The 24,965-nt window shown below is 34.5% G+C and overlaps 1 protein-coding gene across 6 annotated transcripts; it reads left to right on the forward strand.

The window, feature by feature from the left end:
* LOC106124572 (myosin-IIIb) lies at positions 1 to 24,473 on the forward strand. Of its 6 annotated transcripts, none has more exons than XM_013321386.1 (22): positions 1 to 247; positions 15,631 to 15,820; positions 16,434 to 16,589; positions 16,673 to 16,954; positions 17,027 to 17,329; positions 17,400 to 17,681; positions 17,781 to 17,969; positions 18,187 to 18,389; positions 18,464 to 18,644; positions 18,810 to 18,960; positions 19,049 to 19,259; positions 19,334 to 19,629; positions 19,771 to 20,063; positions 20,122 to 20,411; positions 20,490 to 20,655; positions 20,899 to 21,121; positions 21,359 to 21,493; positions 21,952 to 22,100; positions 22,351 to 22,529; positions 22,868 to 22,957; positions 23,034 to 23,141; positions 23,604 to 24,473. In XM_013321386.1, the coding sequence occupies exons 2-22, from the start codon at positions 15,656 to 15,658 to the stop codon at positions 23,959 to 23,961; spliced, it is 4,410 nt and encodes a 1,469-aa protein (XP_013176840.1). In that variant the 5' UTR covers positions 1 to 247; positions 15,631 to 15,655; the 3' UTR covers positions 23,962 to 24,473. The 6 variants fall into 6 exon arrangements, with proteins under 6 accessions (XP_013176840.1, XP_013176841.1, XP_013176844.1 ...); XM_013321387.1 differs by having other exon boundaries at positions 20,137 to 20,411; XM_013321390.1 differs by lacking the exon at positions 21,359 to 21,493.
* Positions 24,474 to 24,965: the final 492 nt, after the last annotated feature.

Here is a 24,965-nt window from a genome sequence, read left to right on the forward strand (position 1 = left end):
AGCCGCGCCGGCAGTGGCCCAAGCCACAGCTGATTTCACATCGCCTCCATCCGAGTGAGGTGTCGCGCGCGTGTTCGTCACTCCGAGGTCGCAAAACGCCGGCAATGTCACGATCCAAACAGAACAATTAAGTTTCAATGAAAAAGTGAATGGTGATAATTATATGTATTTTTGGAGATACATTATTATTGAGCCCGAAGGATATTGGTCGTTAGTGAACGCATTTGGCGATATCAAATTTATGCGGGTAAGTTCCTCGATGTTTGCAAATATTCAGTGCTATCGGTGGATTTGTTTTTCAAACAAACGCGGTTTTCATGAGCTGACAATCGATTGATATGGAGGATGTTTTCATGTTTTGGTGTTTAGTATTATTAACAGCAATGTAAACAATTTATTACTAATTGGGAAATCTCCTATTAGTAATTAATTGTTTTCATTATATTTATTTATTCTTCATTGCATAAGTTTAAACTAAATATACTCTAATTAAATATGTTTTACTGTTATTTCCGTCATGCGATAAAAATTTCGATATCATTGTTAAGAAATGAATGCGCAAGATTATTTTGTAAATCTTACCTATTTCTTAATGACATTACTAATCAACTTGCAAAATTTGTGCAACCACTGCAAATTGTAATAGCCTTAGAATCACATATTTAATTATCAAAATAGTAATTGTGATCGAATGAGGTTAACGCGGGTTTTCACTACGAAAACTCCATACATCCAAAGTATCGTTATCTCAATTTTGCTAAAGAAAATAAAAGAGAAGACAATATTTTTGCTTTCGGTAACAATGACTATTAATTCATCAAGTAAACTCCTAAATTACTTAAATGTTGTTGCTAGATTGTTGATTGTTGCGTAGAGTAATTGCCGTTACAGGGAAGTGAGCCGTATCCACTTTGAATATGTATAAAATGTGAATTGGTACGTGTTTAATAGATCATTAATTTTGAATAAATCGATGAAATGGGTGTGCGAATAGGGTTCTAAACTTTATTTTCTATATGGTTCATATTAAGGTTGGCTTTAATGCCATTGCATGCAGCGTATTGAACAAGAACATAGTCGGTAGTGGTGTGAAAGAAGGCATTGTATGTCTTGTCGTGTGCTAGGTATCTAGATTGCTTTTTTTTTTGCAGCCAGTGTTCGGATATTTGAAATTTGGCAACCCTATTCGGTTTTAATACAATATGTCGGCTTCCATATGTGTATGTTATGTACATACAAGGGAGCGCCGATTCATTTGTTTGTATTGTTAAGTCTGTTCGCATGATTGCCGATAGGGAATAAACTCTCAGTATTGTTCGTTTAATGACACATAATTACCATTTAAAAAAAAAACCTGTGCCCTCATCGTATGGACAAATAAGGAAATTATGAAACTATTATTTTTCCGTGTTTTTTTTACATATTTTTCCTATTAGTTCTGCTATTTATATTATAGCTAATTTATATTTTTATATATTAATAAAATTGGAGTGCCTATGTAATATAGAAAAATTTTAAAATGTCTATCTGTATGACTGTTCACATGGCTGTATTTGTTCCGGGTAATCTATTATACTAGTACGGAGGGCAGCTGTACAATACTGTAAGAACAAAACTTGCCTACAACTTTGTAAAAAAAAAATAATATAGTAATTAAAACATCTCGAGAATGACCGATTTTGACGGGACTTGGCCGAAAGGTAGCTGATGCACGCGGTCATATTATATGTTATGCTTCATTTTTAATGTTTTGGTTAGTAAAATAAAATGAACCAAAGAAAAACTTATGAGTACTCTTAAAAACGCTTATTTCCATTTACTCATAGGTCGTTCGGAAGGAGTCTCAAAATTGTATAATGATTAGTAAGAAAGTCGGTGCAATTGTATTGTATTTTTCGCCATTGTTTCGGTTTTAAAATAAAAAAATATATATTATCCCGTAATGCTTTCTGCACCTAATTGTGCATCGTTGCAAGGGTGTTAACATATGTTTACCTAAATTGAGGTGACGGGTAGCTGTCGTAAGGCATTAGAGACGGTTCGCGGGTAATGAACATCCGACGTTCTTCCGGATCTAATTGCAAAGCCGCGACGACGCAGCGGTCGACTGAGTCTTTTGTACGTGCTTACAAATCAACGACTTAATAGAAAACAAGACAATTTGTTTCATATTTCCCTCGGTTTTGATGTTTTCAATTCGCTCATCAGTCTCGGTGGCAAAAGTGGTCCACCATCGATACGTCACGCTTGTCAATCGGAGCGGCCGAGACGTGGGCATGATGGCACAGTTTCGACCTCTTTGTTATTACTTGTGATTTCACCGTCCACAAGTAAAGACAATTGCCTACTAAATCCTGAAAAAACTCAAACACAAAAGTTTTGGTTTTAATCGTCGATAATAATAATGTGTCGAACGTTTCATTAGTTTATATTCATCATCATCATCAGTATACGTCAATATACGTCCCACCGAAGAGCTCGGAGCCTACCCTAAGTAAGGGTGATTAAGCCATAGTCAGCCACGCTGGCCCAGTGCGAGTTGGTTGACTTCACACATATCGTTGAATTTCTTCTCAGATATGTGCAGGTTGCATCACGATGTTTTCCTTACCACCGTAAGAACGTCGAATAAATGTACATAGGTAAATCGGAAATCGAAAAACACATTGGTACATGGCGGGATTGGAACCCAGGACCTGCAGATTGCAAGTCAAGTGATTGACTCCTGAGCCAACGACGCTAATAGTTTATATATTAACCAAAAATATGCCGTCTGAAATTAATACTTTCTAACTTTTTCGATACCTTCAATCAATCATTTCTTGCTTTTCGTTTTATATCAATCTTTGTAAACAGCAGTTATTTCATACAAATTACGGTTATCTCATTAGATCCAATATGTTTTCCATTTTGCTTACAAGATATTCACTGTACTCTGTCTAGCCATGCGTTATTAGGTTCACGTCTATCAACGCCTTGTGATGTAAATACGGGTTCTACTGGCATAACGACTTTTTGAATGTATTCGTGAACATAGATTAAATTTCAATTTAACAGGGTGATCCAATCTCCATTACGATCATGTCAAATGAACATTACGTGAACATCAACATGTGATAATCCTCATTGTTAATTGGAAACTAGCATTTGATGCATAATGAAGACGACTAATTATCGTAATTGTGGCCGACCGATCGATTGGCCGATGATAAATTGCGGTAATTACGCTCTGACGTCAGTTTGTCGTGTCAATACCAGAGATGTTAACCCCGCCTTGTTGACTTGAGACAGACAAGGTCACAATCGAATAGCGTTATCGCACTTGTTTCTAAAAAAATATTCTTTAACCCTTAAATTTTATCGCCGTGACATTTTGTAAACATACTGTAGTATCTGGTTTTCCAAACAGAATGAAAGGGATGGCACTGTCTTTGTATGCAAGTGCGTTAAAATAAAAAACAAATAAAAATTCTGATTAAAAGTATACTAGAGACTAGCCCTAGGCAGTTATATAGATTGGTAATTCTGATCATAATCTATAACGTTTCTCCGCGAACAATTTTAAAAGACGAGAAAGTTTTTATTAACGACTAGCTCTGCTTGCGACTTCGTCTGCATTAAATACTGTCAAACACATTAAATTTACTATAGAAAAAAATAGATGTCGAAGACTATTTCTTATTTAAATTTTTATCTGTTTTTTAATTTTTTTTTGAAACCGAGTCTCCAATTTGGGCAATAAAACTTAGTGTTAGAATGTATTTTATATTTAATGAAATGAAATAAAATTTAAATAAATAGAAAGTTTATTAATAAGAATTTTATCACCAAATCATTTAATTTCTTTCAAATGAATATAGTCGTATTTTGTGCCAAAAAGTTAAGTATTGGTGGATGTTTGTTTCGTTTACAATCAAACATTGTTCAAAAGAATAAAACTTTCTTTTATTCTTTATGCAAAAGTAATAGTTTCGGAATCTTGTATCGAAAGTTATCTTTTTTAGTTAACTTTATAAAAATGTTAGTATAAAAGAACCGGTTGCTAAACATTTAATGCCTACTTTCAAAACGAGTCGTTAAAGCGTGGCTGCTTAATTATACACCCCTATTAATACAAATGATTCAATTAAGTAATACGTTATTTTATTTTTATTTTATTCACGCGCGAGGCTAAATATCAGAATAATGATATTTCATATGTATTTGAAGAGGCTTTTTTTAATATCATAAGGTGGCAAACGAGCGAGCGGCCACGTGAAATCGCTGAAATAGCGAAGTGACCGTTGCCCGAAGACATACGCAATTGCATATGCGTTTGCCTACCTTAGATCGACGGAGGAGAGGATGCACAGAAAGAAAATATCTTCCCTTTCGGTGTATCCTCTCATCCGGAAAGCCCACTTCCACTTCCCATCCTTTCAAGAAAAAGGGTGGGAAAAGAAAGAGGCTCTACCACTGTTAAAACTAGCTTTAGTTTGTTTCGACGTTTGTTATTTGCCACGTGTTTCAAGGTGACGGTCGGGATTATGTCGGCTCCTGACATTGGCAGTGGACTACACGTGATCATTATATTTATAGTTTTACATGAAACCATTTCAATGCTTATAGCAGTCGTGTACATCGCTTTGTCAGATATAACAAACTACACGATAGCCAATTAAACACATGTAAATAAAACATAATCGCATAATACATTTAATTGGAACTTTTTGCACGTGTTTCTAGAATATTACAAACAGAACAGCTAATTAACTTTGCTAGTATTCAAACATGAATAACACTTGAACTTTTAAAAAAACATAGCAATAGTTTATGGTAATATGGTAGTTAGTTATTTGGTGTTATCTGAAAGTTAGTGCTACTGATGAGAAATAAATCTGTCGCCAGTAAATTTTCAAGTATAAAAACGAAAACAAAAACAACTGCTTTGTACAAAATATAATATATAAATAAGGTTATACCTTACCTCTACGATATAATGGATATAGTCGTTTTAAGTAACAGTACAAAATTCACATGCATTGTCTGATATTGCATTGCCTATAAATTAGCTCCGCATTTAGGAATGGGGATTTGTGCTTCGTCGATTCTCATTGCTTGCACAACGTTGTTTAAATGTTACACTAAAGGTTAGGTACCTTCATAATAGTCATTTCACGCGGCATTAAACACAACTGATTTGTTATGTTTCAGTAGACAGACAAATAGTCTGTACATAGTAAAAAAAGTTAGGTAAGAGTCGCCGTTAACAGATTGCTTCAAGCCGTTAGTACGGGCAGCTTCAAGTGTTTGCCGATAAGCAGTTGACATTCGCTATACACAAACTGCACTGTGCAGTTGTAGTTAAATCTGCCGTAAACAGCTTTCTTCCAACTGTATTCCTAAATCTTAGCTTATCTTTCTCAGCAGTCTTAACCAGTGTGCAAGAAATACGGATGCTCAATCGCCTTGCGTTAGGGAGCGTCTAGGTCCTTGGCCTTGGGGTGCGGGTGCGACTTATTTTCACAGTCCAGCACCCAATTTGGTTAAGGCTTGCTATTCTACGTGGAGCGTGTTTGATCATCTTTTAATTTAACTTAAATAAACATTGATGAATTGTTTATCAGCATAAGAGAAAAAATATTTAGGTAACAATGCTGATTATAAAATATGTTTCTACGAATTGCTTTCAGTCACACTCGAGTATTTATTAATTTACTATGGCGATAAAGCGGTCCGTTGTTGGTTATTAATAATCGCTTTCATTTATTAAACTATCATTTTCTTTGTCTTATTTTATTGGACGTACGTGACTCATATTTAATTGTGCGCTTGAAGACGTGTTAAGAAAATGTTTTACATTTAATAATATGATTTACAAACCTTTTTAGCCGAGGCTTCAAAGCCGAGCCTTCAAAAAGGAGGAGGTTATCAATTCGACCGCATGTTTTTTTTTATGTGTGTTACTGCGTAACTGCGCCCTTGGTGCTCCGATTTTGAATTTTTTTTGATCGATAGGTTTTGCGTGCAGGTGGATCCCTTTTTTTTACTAATTTTTGAAATGACTAGAAGTTTAGTAGACTTTGAATTTAAGTTGAAAATGCATGACGAGAATTTAGGACTTCTTTGCTTTCTTAGCTTATTGGTAAAAAAACGATGCCAAGCAAAAATCTCATCTCGAGAGATGATTTATAGTATAAAAGGACATATGATAAAGTTTGTTAGGAAATCATTACATAATTTGTCATTCGTCTGGATGGGAAAATTATGTTACGAAATGCCAAAAAATATTATAACATCATTAATATGTAACCAAAAACATAAATTATAAAATGCGCAGTAAATAACTATAAAAACTTTAATAAAACTTAAATGACCATCTAGATTAATTAGTAAAAGGCACGTAGAAATCGTGTTGAAATGTTACGTCATAAATCTATTAGTGTCTGATAAATCATGAACTTTTAATATTAATTTTTTATTTAATCATCGATTTTTTGTATTCTTTTCATGTTCGCCTATAATCTCTAACTTCGTATTAATTTTACTAATATTATAAATGTGAATGTTTAGATGGATGGATGAATGTTTGTTTGACGGTACCTCCAGAATGGCTGCGTGGATTTAGCTGAAATTAAGCATAAACATAGAACATAGCCTGGAAGAACAAATAGGCTACTAATTAAGTTAATTTTTAATTCCGCGCGGACGGACTCAGCTATAAAATTATATTATTTTTGGTGATTTTAAAATTAATTTGGTAGTAGAATTAATTTACATGTACTGCAAGTATTTAATAAAATTTTATCCGTCGATGCAAATTAGACAATTGCATCAAATCCTTAGAAAGGCACGTGCTTGTGGATAGTAAGAACATTAGTAACGCGATAGCATTGCAAGACATTTAAACCGATTCCTTACAACCGCACACTTAAAATAGCCTATTAAAGTAAATATAACAGACCGGCTTTACACTATAGTACATTGTCTTAGTGTGCGGAATTCTACAAATTTATTATTTAAAATATTCAAAATCATAAAAAAAACGTGTTTAATAATAAGGTGGTATTTAAAAATAGCTATCGCCCGCGAATTCGGCCGCGCAGGATTAAAAACAACTTAATTAGTAGTCTATTAGATCTCCTTGACTATGTTTTATGTCTGTGCCAAATTTCATTAAGATCCGTTTAGCCGTTCAGAAGATACCTTCCAACAAACATCCATCCATCCATCCAAACATTCGTATTTATAATATTAGTAAGGTTATCAGAAATATTTTAGATCTAATTGCATATAAATTTATTGATTATTTATATATCAATTTGATTTAAATGACCGATAATTGATTAAGAAACAGTTATACGTAATAGTTTTATGGAAAGACAAGATATGGTTTTAATTGGTGCACCGCGTCGCATGCTAACGCACCAGCGTTCATTCGTATTCATAACAGAATCAAAACCGTTACAAAGCGATCGATTCTCCGCGGCATCCCATATCAGTACGCATCACTACACGTTTTGGTTCGATAAGCTTATCGGTTTTCAAGCCCACGCATGAATCTATTGATAATATACATTTTAAATGCGACTCTTTTGTCATTTGGCGTCGAAATGTGATAGTTACCAACCTTGGTGCCCACCTAAAAGCTAGTGTAACTATAATAATTTTTTTTTCCAAAATTTTTCGCATTTTTTATTATGGTTGTGCTTTACAAAGTTTGTTTTGAAAAGGCAATTTCTTTGTAAAACGGTAGACATCTGACAAAACAAATTATTACATATATCTTTTCTCCACACTTGAATTCTTCGAGGTCACTGAGCGATTGTAACATCACACTTAGAATTTTTCCATCTGACTTTCACGCCTTTAACGCAGATTTAGTTGCAAATATTGAAGATTTCATATTTCAATTTGACGCAGTAATCACCATAAAAAATACACAGTACTACATAATGACCATAATAAATGTTGTTTGTAGAAATAATTTTCCCACGAGACTAGAACAAAGGTGTTGGTTAATTATTGTTAAATGTGTGCCGTCGTAATTTTGACAGCCTCTTTACCTCGATTTTAGTTAAACCTTTATATAATTGAGGCTTTTATATAACGTAGATTTTGCGGATATTGTGATGAATGTATTAATTTTGGAAAAATAATAAAAATCTTACTAATATTATAAATGCGAATGTGTAGATGGATGGATGGATGTTTGTTTGAAGGTACCTCCAGAACGGCTGAACGAATATCGATGAAATTAGTCTGGAAGATTACATAGACTACTAAATACGTTTTTTTTATTTACGCGCGAACGGAGTCGCGGGCTACAGCTAGTCGTAAAATAAGTGGTTCTTAAAGACAATGTTCATAACTTAACACATGTTTTAGTTTGAATATATTATGCGGAAATGACTATCATTATAATAATCACTACAAGTTTGTGGCGCTCAGGTTACTATCTTTAAGTCATTTCCTCTCTAAAAATCACTAAAGGCGCTTCGCTTTATGTAGTTTATAAGAGTTTTCGAGTTTGGTAACGATTAGTAACGTTTATGAAAATGCGTAACTTGGCGTATGTCGCGGGCATATTGTATAATTTCGCAGTTTACTACATGGGATTCGAAACCATGTCTGTTATTCAATAATATGCGATAATCACATATCATTTGTATAATTACATCATAACTACCGAGTATTCGACAGTAAATTTATTCAAATTTTATAAAAGTCAATTATTACGTGACCACCCCACTAATAAAGAATTCCTCAAATCGATTCAATCCTGTTCCACCGGAGCTGTTATCGATGTTTTAATTGAAATCGATTTATTTACCATTGATTTCGTCGAGAAAGTGTCACTTTCTCTCCATGGTGATAACAACAAATCGAACTTCCCGTTTATTTTGGAAGAAGTCACTATCGTATTGTATTTCTTTGGTTCAACGAAGCAGCACGGTAGGTTACAATTTTTACACGATCCATTACTAACGTTCGTTCTAATTTCTTTGCTTAAGAAAAATTTAAAGTAGTTTATGAGTACAAACGCTGTCGGCTAGTGTGTCAACTTATTGAAATGCGTAAAGACTGAAAAAAATGGATACTTGAATACAGTAATGGACAAAGTTAAAGTGAACAATCCAAAGTTTTTTTTTATGTAACAGAGTGACGAGATATTTCTTATTGCATGAAAATTTATATTATTAGGAAATCTTTTTTAGTGTTTTTAGACGTTCGTTAACTGGTTGCATATTACTCAATTGTTTGTATTGTAAGCATTAAAAATTAATTTGTACGCATTTTAATTACTTAACAATCGTAACATTTTTGCGTTGGCGTGGACTTATTGCAACTAACCAAATAGTTACATGCGTAACATAGTATTTTGGGTCGCGACCCATGTGCTAATTTTAACATAAGCATGTTAAAGTAAACATCGACTGTATGACAATATTTTGTAAGACAAGTTATTCGTAACTCATTTAAATTAAATTGGTTGCATTTGCAATTCTTAATCACTGATTAAATACAGAACATTTGAATACTAAATGTGTAATATGCACGAATGTTTTTTTTAGAAGAAAGTTCTCGTTTTAAAACAAATAAAATAAACCTTCATGGAATGTAGTAGTAATAAACTTTGACAAAGGAAAGTTGTTATTGTTTAAGTCACACCTTAAGGGCTAAGTTAAAGTTAGTCAAGTTATATTCGATCAGGCGTCCGGCCTGAACGTGCCACTTGAACACGTTCGCCTGCGTTTAGCTAAATATAGCCTTCAACGCGCCGCGTCTCGTCGGTCGAGCTGGCTTGTGTTTGGCAAGCACGAACTTAAGTTCCCGTTTTGATAATATTGAATTACAGCGGTGTTAAGTTACTTTCCAAAATAAATTATGCAATTATATTGACACTTAATAATGTGTAACTGGGTTAAATAAGACATTTCGTTAAATAATTATCACACAAATAGTACAATCATTTGACCAATTACTTAACGATATTTACAAGTTGCCGGTTTCTATCTTATAATAATGTAAGTCGACACACAAGTTACTTTGAGTATAGTGCGACAAGTTTTACTGGGCTGTTGAGAGATGCATCGCGGTTGTTTTTATCACACAAATATAAAAACTATTATACTCGTACTTAGCCATAGAAAATGACAAAACCAAAAAACATTAAAAGACAGTTACAATACTACAAAAACTTTGTATTACTTTATGATGTTGACAGTAGGGCGCTAATGAGTTATGATTACTAAGTTTGGCTGTTGCCTACCGGGTCAGATAAGTTAATCTGCCTATAATATGATTTATACGCTTGTCGTAAACTTGACACAATTGAATATTAATATTTCATGTCAGTTTGCACTTTATAGGCGTCGTAATGCCATCTGTCTTGCAGACACCGGTACAATGACCCTGCTTACGATCACTTGGAAGGGATTGTACTTTTTGAAAGGCTTCCTTGTCCCCTATAAATTTAACCAGATAAGATCCAGTCATAAACTATAAAAGACGAAGACTTTTAAGTTCACTCTTATCCTAAATAAATAATAATTTGTAATATTTGTTACAATCATATGATCCGAGACGTTAATCACCTATAACAGAGACATTTTTGAAACTACTGTCACATGTCGAGTCAATCAATACACCTCACCGCACCGCAAAAAACTGCTAAGTATCATTATTCGATACGAATTTGTATCTAAAAGAGCTTTGTAATAAGCAGACATATGTTTTGTCGGAAGATTTACAATTTATAAAATTAAGTAATACACTTAAGTTGTGCTTCGTTAGTAAAAGAATAAAGTACAAAGTAATAAAACAAACATATAGGCGGATATGCTAATGATGAGCCTGAATTCAATCCAATGAATAGGAAATTAGTTACATTACACGCTTTCCGAATACCCTCATTACGTACAATCAGATACATTCCAACAAAACATTGTTTTATACAACCTTGTAGTTTTTTTTAATATTTTCCGCAATCAAGAGTATTATTAATCCCATAATTAGTCATTAATCCAGAGTATTTGTTTTGAAATGCTTTCATGTAAGCCGACTGTACTATTTTGCGGTTTTGTACATAACTATATACTACGTATAATTTCTGCTTACATTCTAAGAATTTCCTGTAGTAGTTAGCATTCTAATTTAAATCGACGGAACAGAAAATATTTAGTTTCCAAAAATAAATCCTTCGATGTTGATTAATTAATTACATCTAAATTCATTTTAACTCGGTAATAACATTATTTTTAAGAAATTGTTACTACTTTACTTTCCTAATTTGAAAATTAAAAAAAAGAAAAAGCGATGATGATGTTCTATTATCGAAGTTTATATGTATAACAAAGTTTATATGTTGAGTTTCCGATATGTAATCGTAACGGTTAAACTTCGTGACAAATATAAGTGAAAGTGTCGTCAACATCTGTCCGTCGCGAGGCGTCAGCCGTGGAGTCTTTTTGCATGAAAATATTTTAATGCCATCATTACGTGGTATTGTGTGCGCTAATTGTCGGGTACGGTGACTTGAAGACTTCGGATTAAGATCAACGTTGCGACCCCCTCTGTTCTTACACTGACAATGTTTCACGTTCGCTTGTCAACTTGCTCAATTTCCTTGATTTTAGTCGCGGTTATTTTCATACTCTAATAAATATTAGAATAAATTATTACGTGAACGACCTTTGTGACTTTTATGAATTGTAAATAATCGAAGCTGCAATGACAAATACGGTTGATTGAAGATGACTTTTTGCTAGAGTAATTACCAAAACGGCTTATAAATACAAACTAGATTGTGGTCTACTTTACTTACGTTTTTAATACTTATTTATATATTTTTTGTACAAGACTGTAAAAACTTTTACAAAGGTAATTTTTAAAACTTAGTATCAATCTGTTTCCTCGTTTTTAAAGTCCCACGTGCACTTTCTTTTTCTATATCTACATTGCAAATAATGACGTGACTTGAGTAATAAAATATTCAAAACTCAAACGTTGCAGTAAAAAGTAATTGTATTTGCAATTTCGTGAAACACAAATACACCTTTCACGTGTTTTTGTAATGCGATCACATACTTTTTTTTTGTAGAATAAAAGCCATTACTTCAAGTTTCACCAAAGTATCCATCACTGGATTGACATTGATAAATACGTTTATAATACATATTTACATTAGCAGACCACATTACAGATTTTACTAGGAATGGTCTAAGTGTAAGGTGAGTGGAAGGTGCGCGAACTCCACCCGTCATACAACGAAGACTAACATCAATCGGGATTTTCTAATTGTATTGCGACGGAATATCAAAATGTGAGGGTCAAATTCTAGGAACTTTTGATTGATTCAAATGCACTCGTAATATATCGACAATTCATACCACTCTGGTATATCCTATTTATAGTTTGCAGGTAATCCTGCATTTAATGTTATAATGCTGCAGATACTGGCAACGAAGAAGCTCAGTTAACCTTAATTTTTAACATTCTTAAAAAAATTATAGTCATTTTATTTTTAAAGTAAAAAAGAAGTGCACGCATAACTCTAGTACGTTCATATGAAATCACTCAACCGTTTAATTTGACATATTCAAATTGAATAACAACACAGTCATCGCTCACTACACATTCACAATCTAAACGGATACACTTGTACGTGCTTGTAGCGTAAATATCAATTCATGTCAAGTTATGCGACTTCCAAATCATTCATATAAGCGTAGGCTTCCACTACCGTTACATTCATAAACAAACATGTCGCCATCTCTTTCATTCTCTCTGAAATAGCTGATATAATAATGTCTTTTGGTATAACGTTTCACCAGTGGAAATACACCTTAATGTTGGTACTTAATTTACAAAGCTCTCGAGCGCATATTCGAAGTCAGTTGCGTCACAAGTGATACCAATAAGAACGTCTCACAGTTTGATTTCTTGTACTTATTAAATGAGATCCATAATACAATTGTGTGAATATTTTTCTTAATGCACTATGTTATCTTGTTTCTATTGTTTTTAATATTGGTTAGCGTTACGAAAGTATCACGCGAGATGATTGTAAGTTTGCAATAAACTACATTGCGTTTAAAACATTAAATAACGTTAATTCTTACTAATATTATAAATGCAAATATTTGGATGTATGGATGAATGCATTTTAGTTAAAAGCTATCTCCAGAACGGATCAACGGATATCGTTGAAAAAACATTTTTGGGATATTTATTTATTTTATTTATATAAACCAGGAATAAAATAGTTATAGTTTTAGCAAGGGTGAAAGATGTGAGACGTAAGCAAAAGTACTATTTTTAATATTATGAATTTATTTTATATTTAATTTCACAATTAATTTTTAATAAGAGTAAATATTTAATTATTTGTACATGCATCGTGCCTTGATTTCGTCATTGACATTTTCAAAGAGCATGAGTCAATAATAAATGTCGCGGAGCACTGAAAGCAATAAAAGTTTAACATGCATCGGCGGGCTCACCTTGACGTTTATTTTACTATATTTCGTTAACGGATTTATCTATTGCATTGTTTAAAACATTGCATTGCATACCTTAGTACATTTATCCGACGTTCTTATGGTGAAGAAAACCATCCCAATGGAACCTGTTCATATCTCCGAAGAAATTCAAATATGCATGTGAAGTCAACCGACCGCACTAGACTAGGGTGGCTGACTATAAGCCCCTCAGCGGGGACATATAGTGAATTAATGATGCTGATACTTTAAAACAACATAACTCTATTATATAAATCTATAACTTAATAAAGAGAAGAATTAAATTATAAAAAATATCTATTCCATTAAAATTTTAAAAACGATTGTTGAAACCATCAGAAAAATACAGCAATGTATTGAAAAAATCTTTTATTTTGCTGTGTAAAGTGAAACGTTGCGTTGTACAAATATGTTTTAATTATTGACACAATTTTAAGTAGCCAGTTAGCCTTTACAATGGCGGCTACTTTTGTTTTCCAATTGCGTGCTTATTATTGAACATTCCGTTATAGTCAGCGGCCTATAATTATTATTTATAGTCAAGTTGTTTACGAACGAAAAGCGATTCATAACGGACAACTAATCATTTGACAACTACTATTATGATTTAGTCATCGTTTGTGCGTGCGTCGTAAGCCGCAATCGTCACGAGACGACGGCAATTAATGTAAAAACTTGTATACTTTTCAACGCAGACATTTTTTGTTGTAATAATAACTGGTAAGTTGATGTATCCAGGAATTATGTTCCTGAATACATTAAATATATAATACATGCTATAAAAAAGAAAAACCTAATGCTAAAAACACAAAATCCGGTACAATCATATTTAAAGATTGTTGTGGAAGAAAAATCATGTTAAAACTTTATTAAGAATATTAAATGACCTTAAAAATCTCGACCAAAATACGATAGAAAAAAATATGAATACTAAAATCCAAACCATACTAATTAGATTGACAAAATTATCTATAATTCGCAATTAGATTTATTTTTAAAATCAAATCAAAAATAATATTCCGAAATGGACGCGGTGTGTTATAAATAAAAAGTAATTTTAAAGGATCCGCCGAATGTGTGTTAAAAATAGAGTACGAATTCTAGAGTTCTTGAACACGACTAATTATTCACAAAAGCATCAGTGTGCTGGTGTTGAGAATTTATGTTCGTTGTCATCAAAACAACGTTATAGCGTAATGGTAATGCACTTTTAAATATTTACGTTGGAACTCGACCGTGTCTAATTTTACGTCTTTTTTGGATACACAACTAAATCATCTAAACAATAATAATAAAAGTTGCATTATAAAATAACTTTTTACAATGTTTACGCTTTTAATTCTTAATTTCTATTTTGAATAATTTAAAACATCGACGAAAGTTTGGTATCAAGACATTACTCCTTCACATATCTATCAGTTATCGGTACGTAATTATGTTTTGAAGAAATATTAAACAAAATAAGATTCCTCAACAATTAATAACTACGCGTAGTTCTAGAATACACTTTAAATCCTTATTGTTTCCTAGACCGAACATTCTTATATCTCTATGTATTTCAATGTAAGCCGAATTCAAGTTAAGTAGACATGCAACCGGCCATAAGTAGAGTAATTTTTTACTCGTCTGTCGTGACTACGTTTGTATCGTAAAACATGGCCTTAAAGCAAAAAAAACAATAACGTTTTTTAGTCCAGACCAATAACTCACTGTAATAATAATTTATCAAGTTTCTTTTATTCCATATTTGTACTTACATACAATGTGGTTTTGCACAAAATCAAACCTGTAGATTTTATTAATATAATGAAGGTTACTTTAGTCAAATAACTGTCTTTAGCATTTGCAGAGATTCGTGGTAGCGACAGCTATTGCATGATAGAGATGACAAAATCGAGGAGGTATCACGACCTCACAAAACGCACTTGAAGTTGACGTTAATACTGTTTATGTTTCTGCTTTTCATATAAGATACTCAACAAATCCATTTTTTAAGACACTTATAACACTACATAACATCTCACGGTAAATCAATTGTAACTGGGGTTTCATATGGGATTATGTGAACTGTTTGCTAACTGGGAGTCTTAAAAACAAAATAAAGACGTCGTATTTTGTTTACTTACAGAAGATATCGATGTGAGTGAGGTGCGATGCGCAGCGACATGGCGTACCGCGGGCTGTCGCGCCACGTGGAGTTGGACCGCGCGGCCGACCCCCGCGACCGCTTCACGCTGCAGGAGCTCATAGGCGAGGGCACGTACGGCGAGGTCTACTGCGCCAAGGACACCAAGTCTGGCCGCCGGGTAGCCGTCAAGGTCTGTAACTTAAACCCTACCGCACGCCACTCTTTACACTCGAAAGCGTGCACCACGCTCGCATGATTCTGAGACGAATAAAATCAAATCGCAACAGCATTTAGTCATAGCTTCATATTTTCTATCGGGAATGGGCTGGTGAAATACCAACTTTGTCAGCGGTTTTGCGTAATGTTATTGTTTTTTCACAATTTTTTTTAAAAATGTACAAGAAAAATTTAAATTCCTAGTACTCACATAGATATTTCAGTAGAAAGTATTATTTGCCAGCAACAAACATTCCGTCAGATAATATCTTTAAACATTTAAATTGGTGTCATGGTTGTGTGACAATACCATAATTATTTCACAACCTTTTATTCTATGACAAATTCTCGGTTAGCAAGCGGCCTGCAGCTACGCAAAACACTATTGTTATCCATTTGAGAACAATCATTTTCAATTACAATGTTGCCATAACAGCTAACTACCTAAATATTCTGGCAAACCACAGATTGTCGCATTGGGGATTCATTTAATTAAATGAAAATTTAATTTTCATGTTCATGTGTGTCCTAAGCGTTTTATTTATTTTTCAAATTTTTAACTACGTGCCTATTTAATTATGTTACAGATTTTGGAAAACATTGCCGAAAATATTGAAGAAATAGAAGAGGAATTCCTCGTATTCAGAGATCTATCGAGTCATCAAAATATACCAGAATTTTTCGGGTTGTTTCTTAAACGTGGTGTGAGCGCGGAAGATGACCAAATATGGTTTGTTATGGAGGTCAGTATAATTTCGCCTTAGATTGTGAGAAAGGAGTTTTAGTTCAATGCCAAAACGATCATGATTGACCTTTTATATTGTAGCTCTGTACCGGTGGTTCAGTCACTGATCTGTGTGCGGGTATGCGCTCACGAGGCAGTAACATCACCGAACCTCAACTAGCTTACGTGCTCAGAGGGACCGTGCGCGCTCTGGCACATTTACATGCCCATCGATGTATGCATCGTGACGTAAAAGGTCACAATATACTACTTACTGAGAATGCTGAAGTAAAGTTAGTAGATTTTGGAGTATCATCACATCTAGCCGCAACGGCTGCGAGAAGAAACACATCTGTCGGTACTCCATATTGGATGGCGCCAGAGGTAATAAATGCATCTCTGTTAAACAGAGTTGAAAGTTAACGCATGGATATTAATATTGATTTTGGTTTTTAGGTGATAGCTTGTGAACAGCAATTGGATCAATCTTATGATTGTAGATGCGATGTATGGTCAGTTGGAATTACTGCTATAGAATTAGCTGAGGGGGAACCCCCACTTTCCGGGTTGCATCCCATGCGAGCCCTTTTTCAAATTCCTAGGAACCCACCGCCAAGTTTAAGTCGACCAGAATTATTCTCAACGCAGCTCTCTGACTTTATATCAGAATGTTTGATAAAAGATATGAGCCAACGGCCGTTTGCAAGAGAACTTTTAGAGCACCCTTTATTGCTTGCTGTAAACAGTTTCGAAGACAAGGTAACAATATTCTTCTAAATGAATAATATTATATTTGTTTTGGTCAGTTGCAAATAGCTCCTGTTTGCAGATAAGAAAAGAACTTCATGCGGAGATAAAGCGGCAAAGAGCTGACGGAAGAAGTTTTCGGGCCACAGAAGCCACCACGAAGCGGGGAAAGTTAAAATCACATCGTAAAGCGCGACCGGAAAAGATGTACACAGATGACTTGGCGACGCTGGAATCCTTGACGGAGGACGCAATAGTAGAGCAGTTACAAAAGAGATACAATCAAAACCAAATTTACACCTACATCGGGGATATACTCGTAGCAGTAAATCCTTTTACTGATATAGGAATCTATACACCTAAAGTAAGTTCTGTGACTTAAATCAATTACTATAAAGCATAGTAGACTCGGTCTACGAATAAGATTTTTATATGAATAATTAAGGCCACATGTTTTTTCCAGACACAACAAATGTATCAATGCCGGTGTCGCTCCGACAACCCGCCTCACATTTACGCAGTTGCGGACGCAGCCCATCAGGCTTTAATGCATCAAAAACATCATCAGGCCATTGTTATATCCGGAGAGAGCGGCGCCGGCAAAACTGAGTCAGCAAACCTATTACTCAAACAACTCGTATTTTTATCAAAGGTACTATTTATGATATGGAATGTTTAACCAATATTTTATTATGAATGATCGAGAAATACAAAAAGTCTTGTTAAATGTATGGTCCCTTTCTCGATATGAAGACGATTTAACAGATACTTAATTTGCATAAAAATATGATTAGAGAAAATGTTATAAACCCGGGCTTATTCTCTGTAGGCTTAATTTTATTTTTATTAATAATTTATTTTATATGCAGACTCAACATGGAAATTTAGAAGAAAAAATATTGCAAGTTAATCCAATAATGGAAGCGTTTGGCAACGCGAGAACAGGAATAAACGCTAATAGTTCTAGATTCGGCAAATATTTAGACTTGTCAATGATGAGAGTCGGACGAATATCGGGCGCTCGAATATCTGTTTATCTATTGGAACAGTCCAGAGTAGTTCATCAAGCAATGTTAGTATTAATGTTTCAAATTTGAATTGTATTTTTGTATAACAATATATGACTGGTATTTTATTATTGTTTAGAGGCGAAAGTAATTTTCATATCTTCTATTACTTATACGATGGTTTGGAGAGTGAAGGACGTTGGAGGAAGTTCTATTTGGATGAACAGCTGAAGGCACGACATCGGTACTTGCAGCCGCTCTCCGCGGCTCATCGTGAACACAATGTTCATAGATGGCGGCAACTTAATCAAGCTTTCAAGGTAATGTCTCAAATAAGTGGTTACCTAAGTGTTGCTTTAGTGCCCTTGCATTTAATTACTTGACCTTTCTGATTATCCCTCGGCTTCGTAGCATGTATTTGCAAGTGCAAAATTCTCGGTAGCTTGCACACTCAAATACATTATTCAACTTTTTATTTACTTTAGGTTGTGGGATTCCATGAAGATGAAGTTATTGTTTTGTACAAAATGCTCTCCGCTATTTTACATTTGGGTGATATTGAATTTGGTGAGATGGCAGGTGAAGATAACACAGACAACCGAGCTACTATAATTGATACAGCCCCACTGCATAGAGGTATTACACAATTTTTTGTAGTAAAATTACTTTCTCAACTTGATTTATAACAAAAGTTTAATAAATATATATATTTCATTTTTTGCAGCTTCTTGTCTCTTGGGAGTTGAAACAGCAGATCTAAGAGAATGTCTGACCAGTAGTAGCATGGTGACCAGGGGAGAGACGATCGCCCGGCACAGCTCACCAGCGGAGGCTGCTGTTGCCAGGGACGCTACTGCACGGGGCTTGTATGCCAGAACATTTGACCGCATAGTAGAAAGGATTAATGCTCTACTTTCTCAAAATAAACCAAATGGGTGAGTTACAATTTAACAAAATTTGTAAATAATAAAATGTAAAACGAAATCTACTCTCCATTTTATTTTTTCAGTGTAGAACAATTATCAATAGGAATTTTGGACATATTCGGTTTTGAAAACTTCCAAAACAATTCATTCGAACAGCTTTGTATCAACATTGCAAATGAACAAATTCAATATTACTTTAACCAACATATTTTCACGTGGGAGCAGCAAGAATACATGGCGGAAGGTATACCTGTGGATCTAGTAGAGTTCTCTGACAACAGACCGGTTTTGGATATGCTACTATCAAGACCCATGGGGTTGTTGGCTTTGCTGGACGAGGAGAGTCGTTTTCCAAGATCTACTGATAGAAGTCTTATAGGTAAATATTTTAACTGTAATTTCTTAATTACAAATCTCAAAAATATCGTCAGTATGGGCAGTTCAACTCAAGAAAAAAGTTTGCCTTCAGTGTATCAGTATTATTGAATAAATCTTATCTATATGAATGTATTTCTTTCAGAAAAGTTTCACAACAATATCAAAAGCAAATATTACGTTCGGCCAAAGTCAGACGCCATATGTTTTGCCGTCCATCATTTTGCGGGCAGAGTAGTATATCAAGCGGACGGCTTCTTAGAGAAGAACAGAAACTTTTTGCCTCCCGAAGTTGTTCAACTGATGAGACAGAGTCAACACGATATAATAAGGTTCTTATTCCAATGCCCTATTACAAAGACTGGCAACTTATATTCAGCTTTACATCCGGAATTAGATTCGAGAAGTTTGGAAAGTACTATGTCGGGTGATATGAGGGTAAGTTTAAATAATGTTACAATATTCTTTCTACATTAGTATTTAATTTAAATTTTAGTTTAATATAAAACAGGATAGATGCAACAGCCGAGGCCTGGCGTCGCAATCTCGAGCGCAGCAGACAGTTTCGACTTACTTCCGTTATTCTCTGATGGAACTGCTACAGAAAATGGTCAGTGGAAGTCCACAGTTTGTGAGATGTCTTAAGCCAAACGACACTCGCTCACCAAAGCACTTCGATTCAGCGAAAATACTCAAGCAGCTTCGCTACACGGGAGTACTAGAGACAATTAGGATACGACAAAATGGATTTTCCCACCGACTTACATTTGAAGAATTTATCAAACGGTATTTCTTTGCTTTACATAAATACTATTTAGTATTTCGATTTATAAAAAGATCACAAAAGCCATTTATTTTCTTCAGATACGGTTTCCTAGCTTTTGGTTATGATGAACAAGTTAAGCCAAATCGTGACTCTTGCCGTCTTCTTTTGCTGAGGCTCAAAATGGATGGATGGGCTCTCGGCAAATCAAAGGTGTTTCTGAAGTATTATCACGTTGAAGTTCTATCGAGGATATATGAAGAGCAGGTATCATTCCATTTTAAATTAAAAGTTTTAATTTTCAAATTATTCAATACTTTTAAATCCCTGATAATAAATATTAGTCGTTGATCAGCACGTATTCCTGGATACACGAACGCCAGAGCAAACAGAGCGACAGTATTAATATAAAAAATCGTTAGTCTATATCTAGTTGAGTTGAGTTATTATTTTTACAATTTTAGAATATCACGTACTGAAAATAATTGAATCACGTATTTAATTTTTCAGATTAGGAAAATAATCCTGGTGCAAGCGTGCGTGCGGACGTGGCTGGCAAGGCGGAAGTGCGAGCGGCTCCGCTTGCAGATGTCCATCTCTGTGCTGACACTGCAGCGCCACGTTCGGGGCTGGCTCACCCGCAAGCATCTGCGCGAACGACAGCGACAAATCGCCAGAGAGTTCAAGCGAGAACAGATGGAACACGACGATAACAACCGAAAACAGAAACCTGGTAAATGTTACATTTCAGAATATGTTCCTTGCAGAATTATCTGCGGACATCTATTATTATATGATTTCTGAATTATTGCTAGGTAGATTAGTCTATATCAGTAAGTGCATTATTTATATCTTCAGTGTACGTTAAAAATGATTTAATGCGAAAACCAACCCTTAATATTTAGTGGCAATAGGCATTATTTTGGTTTAGCATAAGTAATTTGTCATGTGGTTTGATTTGTATTCCTAGGTGTACCACATAAGAACAAAGCTTTGGCTAAGCTTATAAGAAAAATGACATCTCAAGCTAACGATAGTCCAGACAACAAATCGAGCAACAAAGAGAACATAGACAACAATGAGGCTGCCGTGGTTATACAGAGTCGTTAGTACTTTGATACATGCACGTGTAGTGACTTGTGTAACGATCTTAATTAGTAGTTAAATGTATATAAAAAATTATATGTCCTTAATCACAAAGCTTTAATTCTTTAGCAACTGGATAAATCATGTTCTTATGTAAATTGCCTAATGGTATGGATAAGCAAAACTTTTGTACTATTGTGTGCACTTTAATCTTATGTCTATCTGGAAGTAATCTTACTATATGTAAGAATTTTTGGAAGATTATTTCATTTTCTGTTTCCAACGATATACTGCATGTGTATATGTAAATAACTTCATTACCTGTGTAAATATAACCTTTATGTGCGTACACATTATTGTAAAAAAAGGTTTAGTGAAAATTAAAGAAAATGCTCAGTCTCGAAAATACTTATCAGCATGTGAATTTCGATGCTGCTTTTTGTGTACTCTTATACAAATATGGTAATAATCTTCCAGATTTCCGTGGGTATACAGCTCGGCGTAAATGGGCGAAGGGTCGCGCGCCTCCGCCGCCCGCGCACTCTCCGCCTCCCGCGCCTCAGAACATAATGCAGAAGTTCTCCGTACAAGAGCGTGCCGCGCAGCTGCAAACATTCGCTGATCAGGTATTATTTTTTTCGCTAACTCTTTGCCATCTTGTACTTAATATGTAGTCGGTATGTCTGTACTGACCAAATAATCGGCGACGATTCAACGTTTTTTGTACTTCTGAACATACGCAACGCAATTCTCACGACGCCTGCAATATTACTTTAGACAATTTACGTTGCCTTATTTACAAAGGGCATTAAATTAAATTTTATATGTGACAATTTGTTGTAAACAACTGATTACATACAAACATACTTTTTGCAGGCGCATTTTAGAAACCAAGATATTCACAAGAATCTCAGACGTAACAAGCCTGGCATTCGCTTGATAAATATAGAGCGTCCACCCGATGAGTATCGTGCCCCGCCTGGCTTCAGCCTTATACCTGCCATTGTAAAAGGAAATCTCACACAAGTTGAACGAGATGCCAGTAGACTGTCCAGGTAAAAAAGATCAAGATATTTGACTTTTGCTGTCTTCTGAACAATAACATACTGAATTGAGGACCTCCTCCTTTTTAAAGTCGTTTAAAAAGCATACTTTTTTAGTACTTAGCGGTTATCGGTGACGCAAGAAATAAGTACTTTTTGTGTGTATCTAACAATTAGCAAACTTTAGGAATATCTATAAAATTAAGCACCATTACAATTGTAACTTTTATAAATGACGACGTGTTCAAAGGATTGCTTTAATTTTATCAATATCTTTAATTTCATTTGTTCTTCTTTATTTATCTTCTGTATTTGTATTTCCTTGCTTTCAATATTGGCCACTGGATTAGTCCATCACCGGAATTTTTTGAAAGTTCAACTAAACCGTGGGACGTACCGTTGCGATCAAATAAATACAATGTAGAATCCAGGTATCCGAGGTGTGTTCTTCATTTTGACAGAATTCATTTATTTTATGACTTCTCGTTTTATATTAAATTGCAAACTTGGGTACAGGTATCAACAAAATGGGCACGATAAAATTTACAATGAAGAAAATCGTCTGCAACCGAATCAAAATTGGCAAAATCTACCTTGCAATAGACAGTGTGGAGGTCTAGTCAGGTATGAAGAAGAATATAATTTTCAAAGATTTTGGCCATAAGCTAATCATATCTCTCAATGCATGCATATTCTTTTGGATTATTAACAAAGGGTATGAAGAACAATTTATTTTGTATGTGTTACTGTGAATGTTTTACATTTCCGTACATGCATGAACTCATTATCCTAGAGTCTAGGACCTAGACAAATCTAATCTAACCTCCCTGAGCACCTTCTGATCATCAATAGGACTAGTTTGCTCTAAATTTCTTTTGATGAGATCCAGACGCATTTACGCAAGTAAAGATTTTCACCTAGATTCGACTACATTCGTATAGTTCCAACTTCATGCATTTTAGGTATATCTATTAAATCATTAATTTAAAAAATGTACATAAAGTTATATCGTTAACATTAGGCTAGTAACCACAGAAATCATGTAACAACGAGGCGAAGAGATTATCAAATATATTTTTATTTCAGCAATAAAATAAATGAGCTTGTTAAGCAAACACAGAAAGCGGATTCACCTCCGAGGATCACGTACCAGCTCGCGCGCGATCCTGAGTCGAGTCTGCGCAAGATTCTCAGAAATTCGCCGGAAATTCTCGCCACGCCGGTGTTCAATTCCGATGATGATTACACGGAGGGTCCGTTCCGTTTCAAGCAGCTTCTTCGGCCGACGCTAGGGCCTACCGAGAGCCTCCGCAAGCGGAAAGTACGCAACACATCTGGGAAGAGCCCTTGGATGTCTGACAGTTCCCAGGATAGTTCTGGGTCAAACCAAGCGCTTTATAACAAACGTCGACCACAAATCAGTATGGGAGTTTATTACAATTAAACTCAAATGCATGTCAGGGACTTAATATGTGTATACACTTTTCTACATAAAGATTTACCCCAGTTGGTCGTACCCTCAATAAGTAATGTATAAGTGTTTTCAGATATCTTGGCGGCTTTAACATCGCCCGAGTCGTTGCGCAGACTCTCAATATATTTGAAAAAACTAATACCTACGTTTCTATGCAACTATCAAATCAGCATTTAAATTATGCCAATTTATTCCTCGAACATTGTGTGCTTTCGTGTGTATGTTTCAAAATTATGAAGTTATCTCATACAAAAGTAAGGAAGGTGGACTTAAATATATACGTTTAATAAAATTTATACTACCACCTAGAGCTGAGTTAACATTGTTCATATCTTACCATATTATTAACAACCAAAGTTTTAATTAAGTATAATTAATTAGTAATCAAATTGTTTTGTCTCGCTTCCCAAAAATAACTTTAGTAATTATATTAAATTTTACATAGACTTGAAGTTAAGTTTAAAATTTAATTAAAAGCGTGATCAGCGTGTCAGTTATTTAAATGAAATAAAATAATTTCCTGTAATTAGTAATAACAAGACATAAATGAAAAACTTTTGTAACAAAAATGTATGTTGCAATGAATCATCACTATATCAATTGCCTTTTTCCATATTTTACTTATTAAAACACGACAGATGAATCATTGATGTGTTTTGTGATAATGTGCCAATGATTATTATGTAAGTGATTAGTCGTTAAGTTGTTACAATTAACTCAATAAATCTTCTCGATTACACGGTAGTTTTATTTCATAAACTCCAAGTGATTTCTGTTCAAAAGCGTAACTACGAATATATAGCGACAACACAACAACATAAAACAAAAATAGGTTAAAACATCCATGTGTACTTAAATAATTGGCATTCGCAATCAAAACAAAATAAAACACATAAAGCTGTAGTTTTATATTCCCGCAAGAGTATGCGTTAACACGCAAGCTCGTGTTTACGGCGGGCGGGCGGCGCGGCGCG

Source organism: Papilio xuthus, unplaced genomic scaffold (genome assembly GCF_000836235.2).
Source record: "Papilio xuthus unplaced genomic scaffold, Pxut_1.1 DF825946.1, whole genome shotgun sequence".
In the NCBI taxonomy this organism is placed as follows: domain Eukaryota; kingdom Metazoa; phylum Arthropoda; class Insecta; order Lepidoptera; family Papilionidae; genus Papilio; species Papilio xuthus.

Excerpts from the sequence above, each read along its gene's own strand:
- LOC106124572 (XM_013321386.1), top strand. The coding sequence starts at position 15,656 with ATGCGCAGCGACATGGCGTACCGCGGGCTGTCGCGCCACGTGGAGTTG. Across the intron at positions 18,645-18,809 it reads AACTTAATCAAGCTTTCAAG|GTTGTGGGATTCCATGAAGA; the intron begins GTAATGTCTCAA and ends TATTTACTTTAG. Across the intron at positions 21,494-21,951 it reads TGCCGTGGTTATACAGAGTC|ATTTCCGTGGGTATACAGCT; the intron begins GTTAGTACTTTG and ends ATAATCTTCCAG.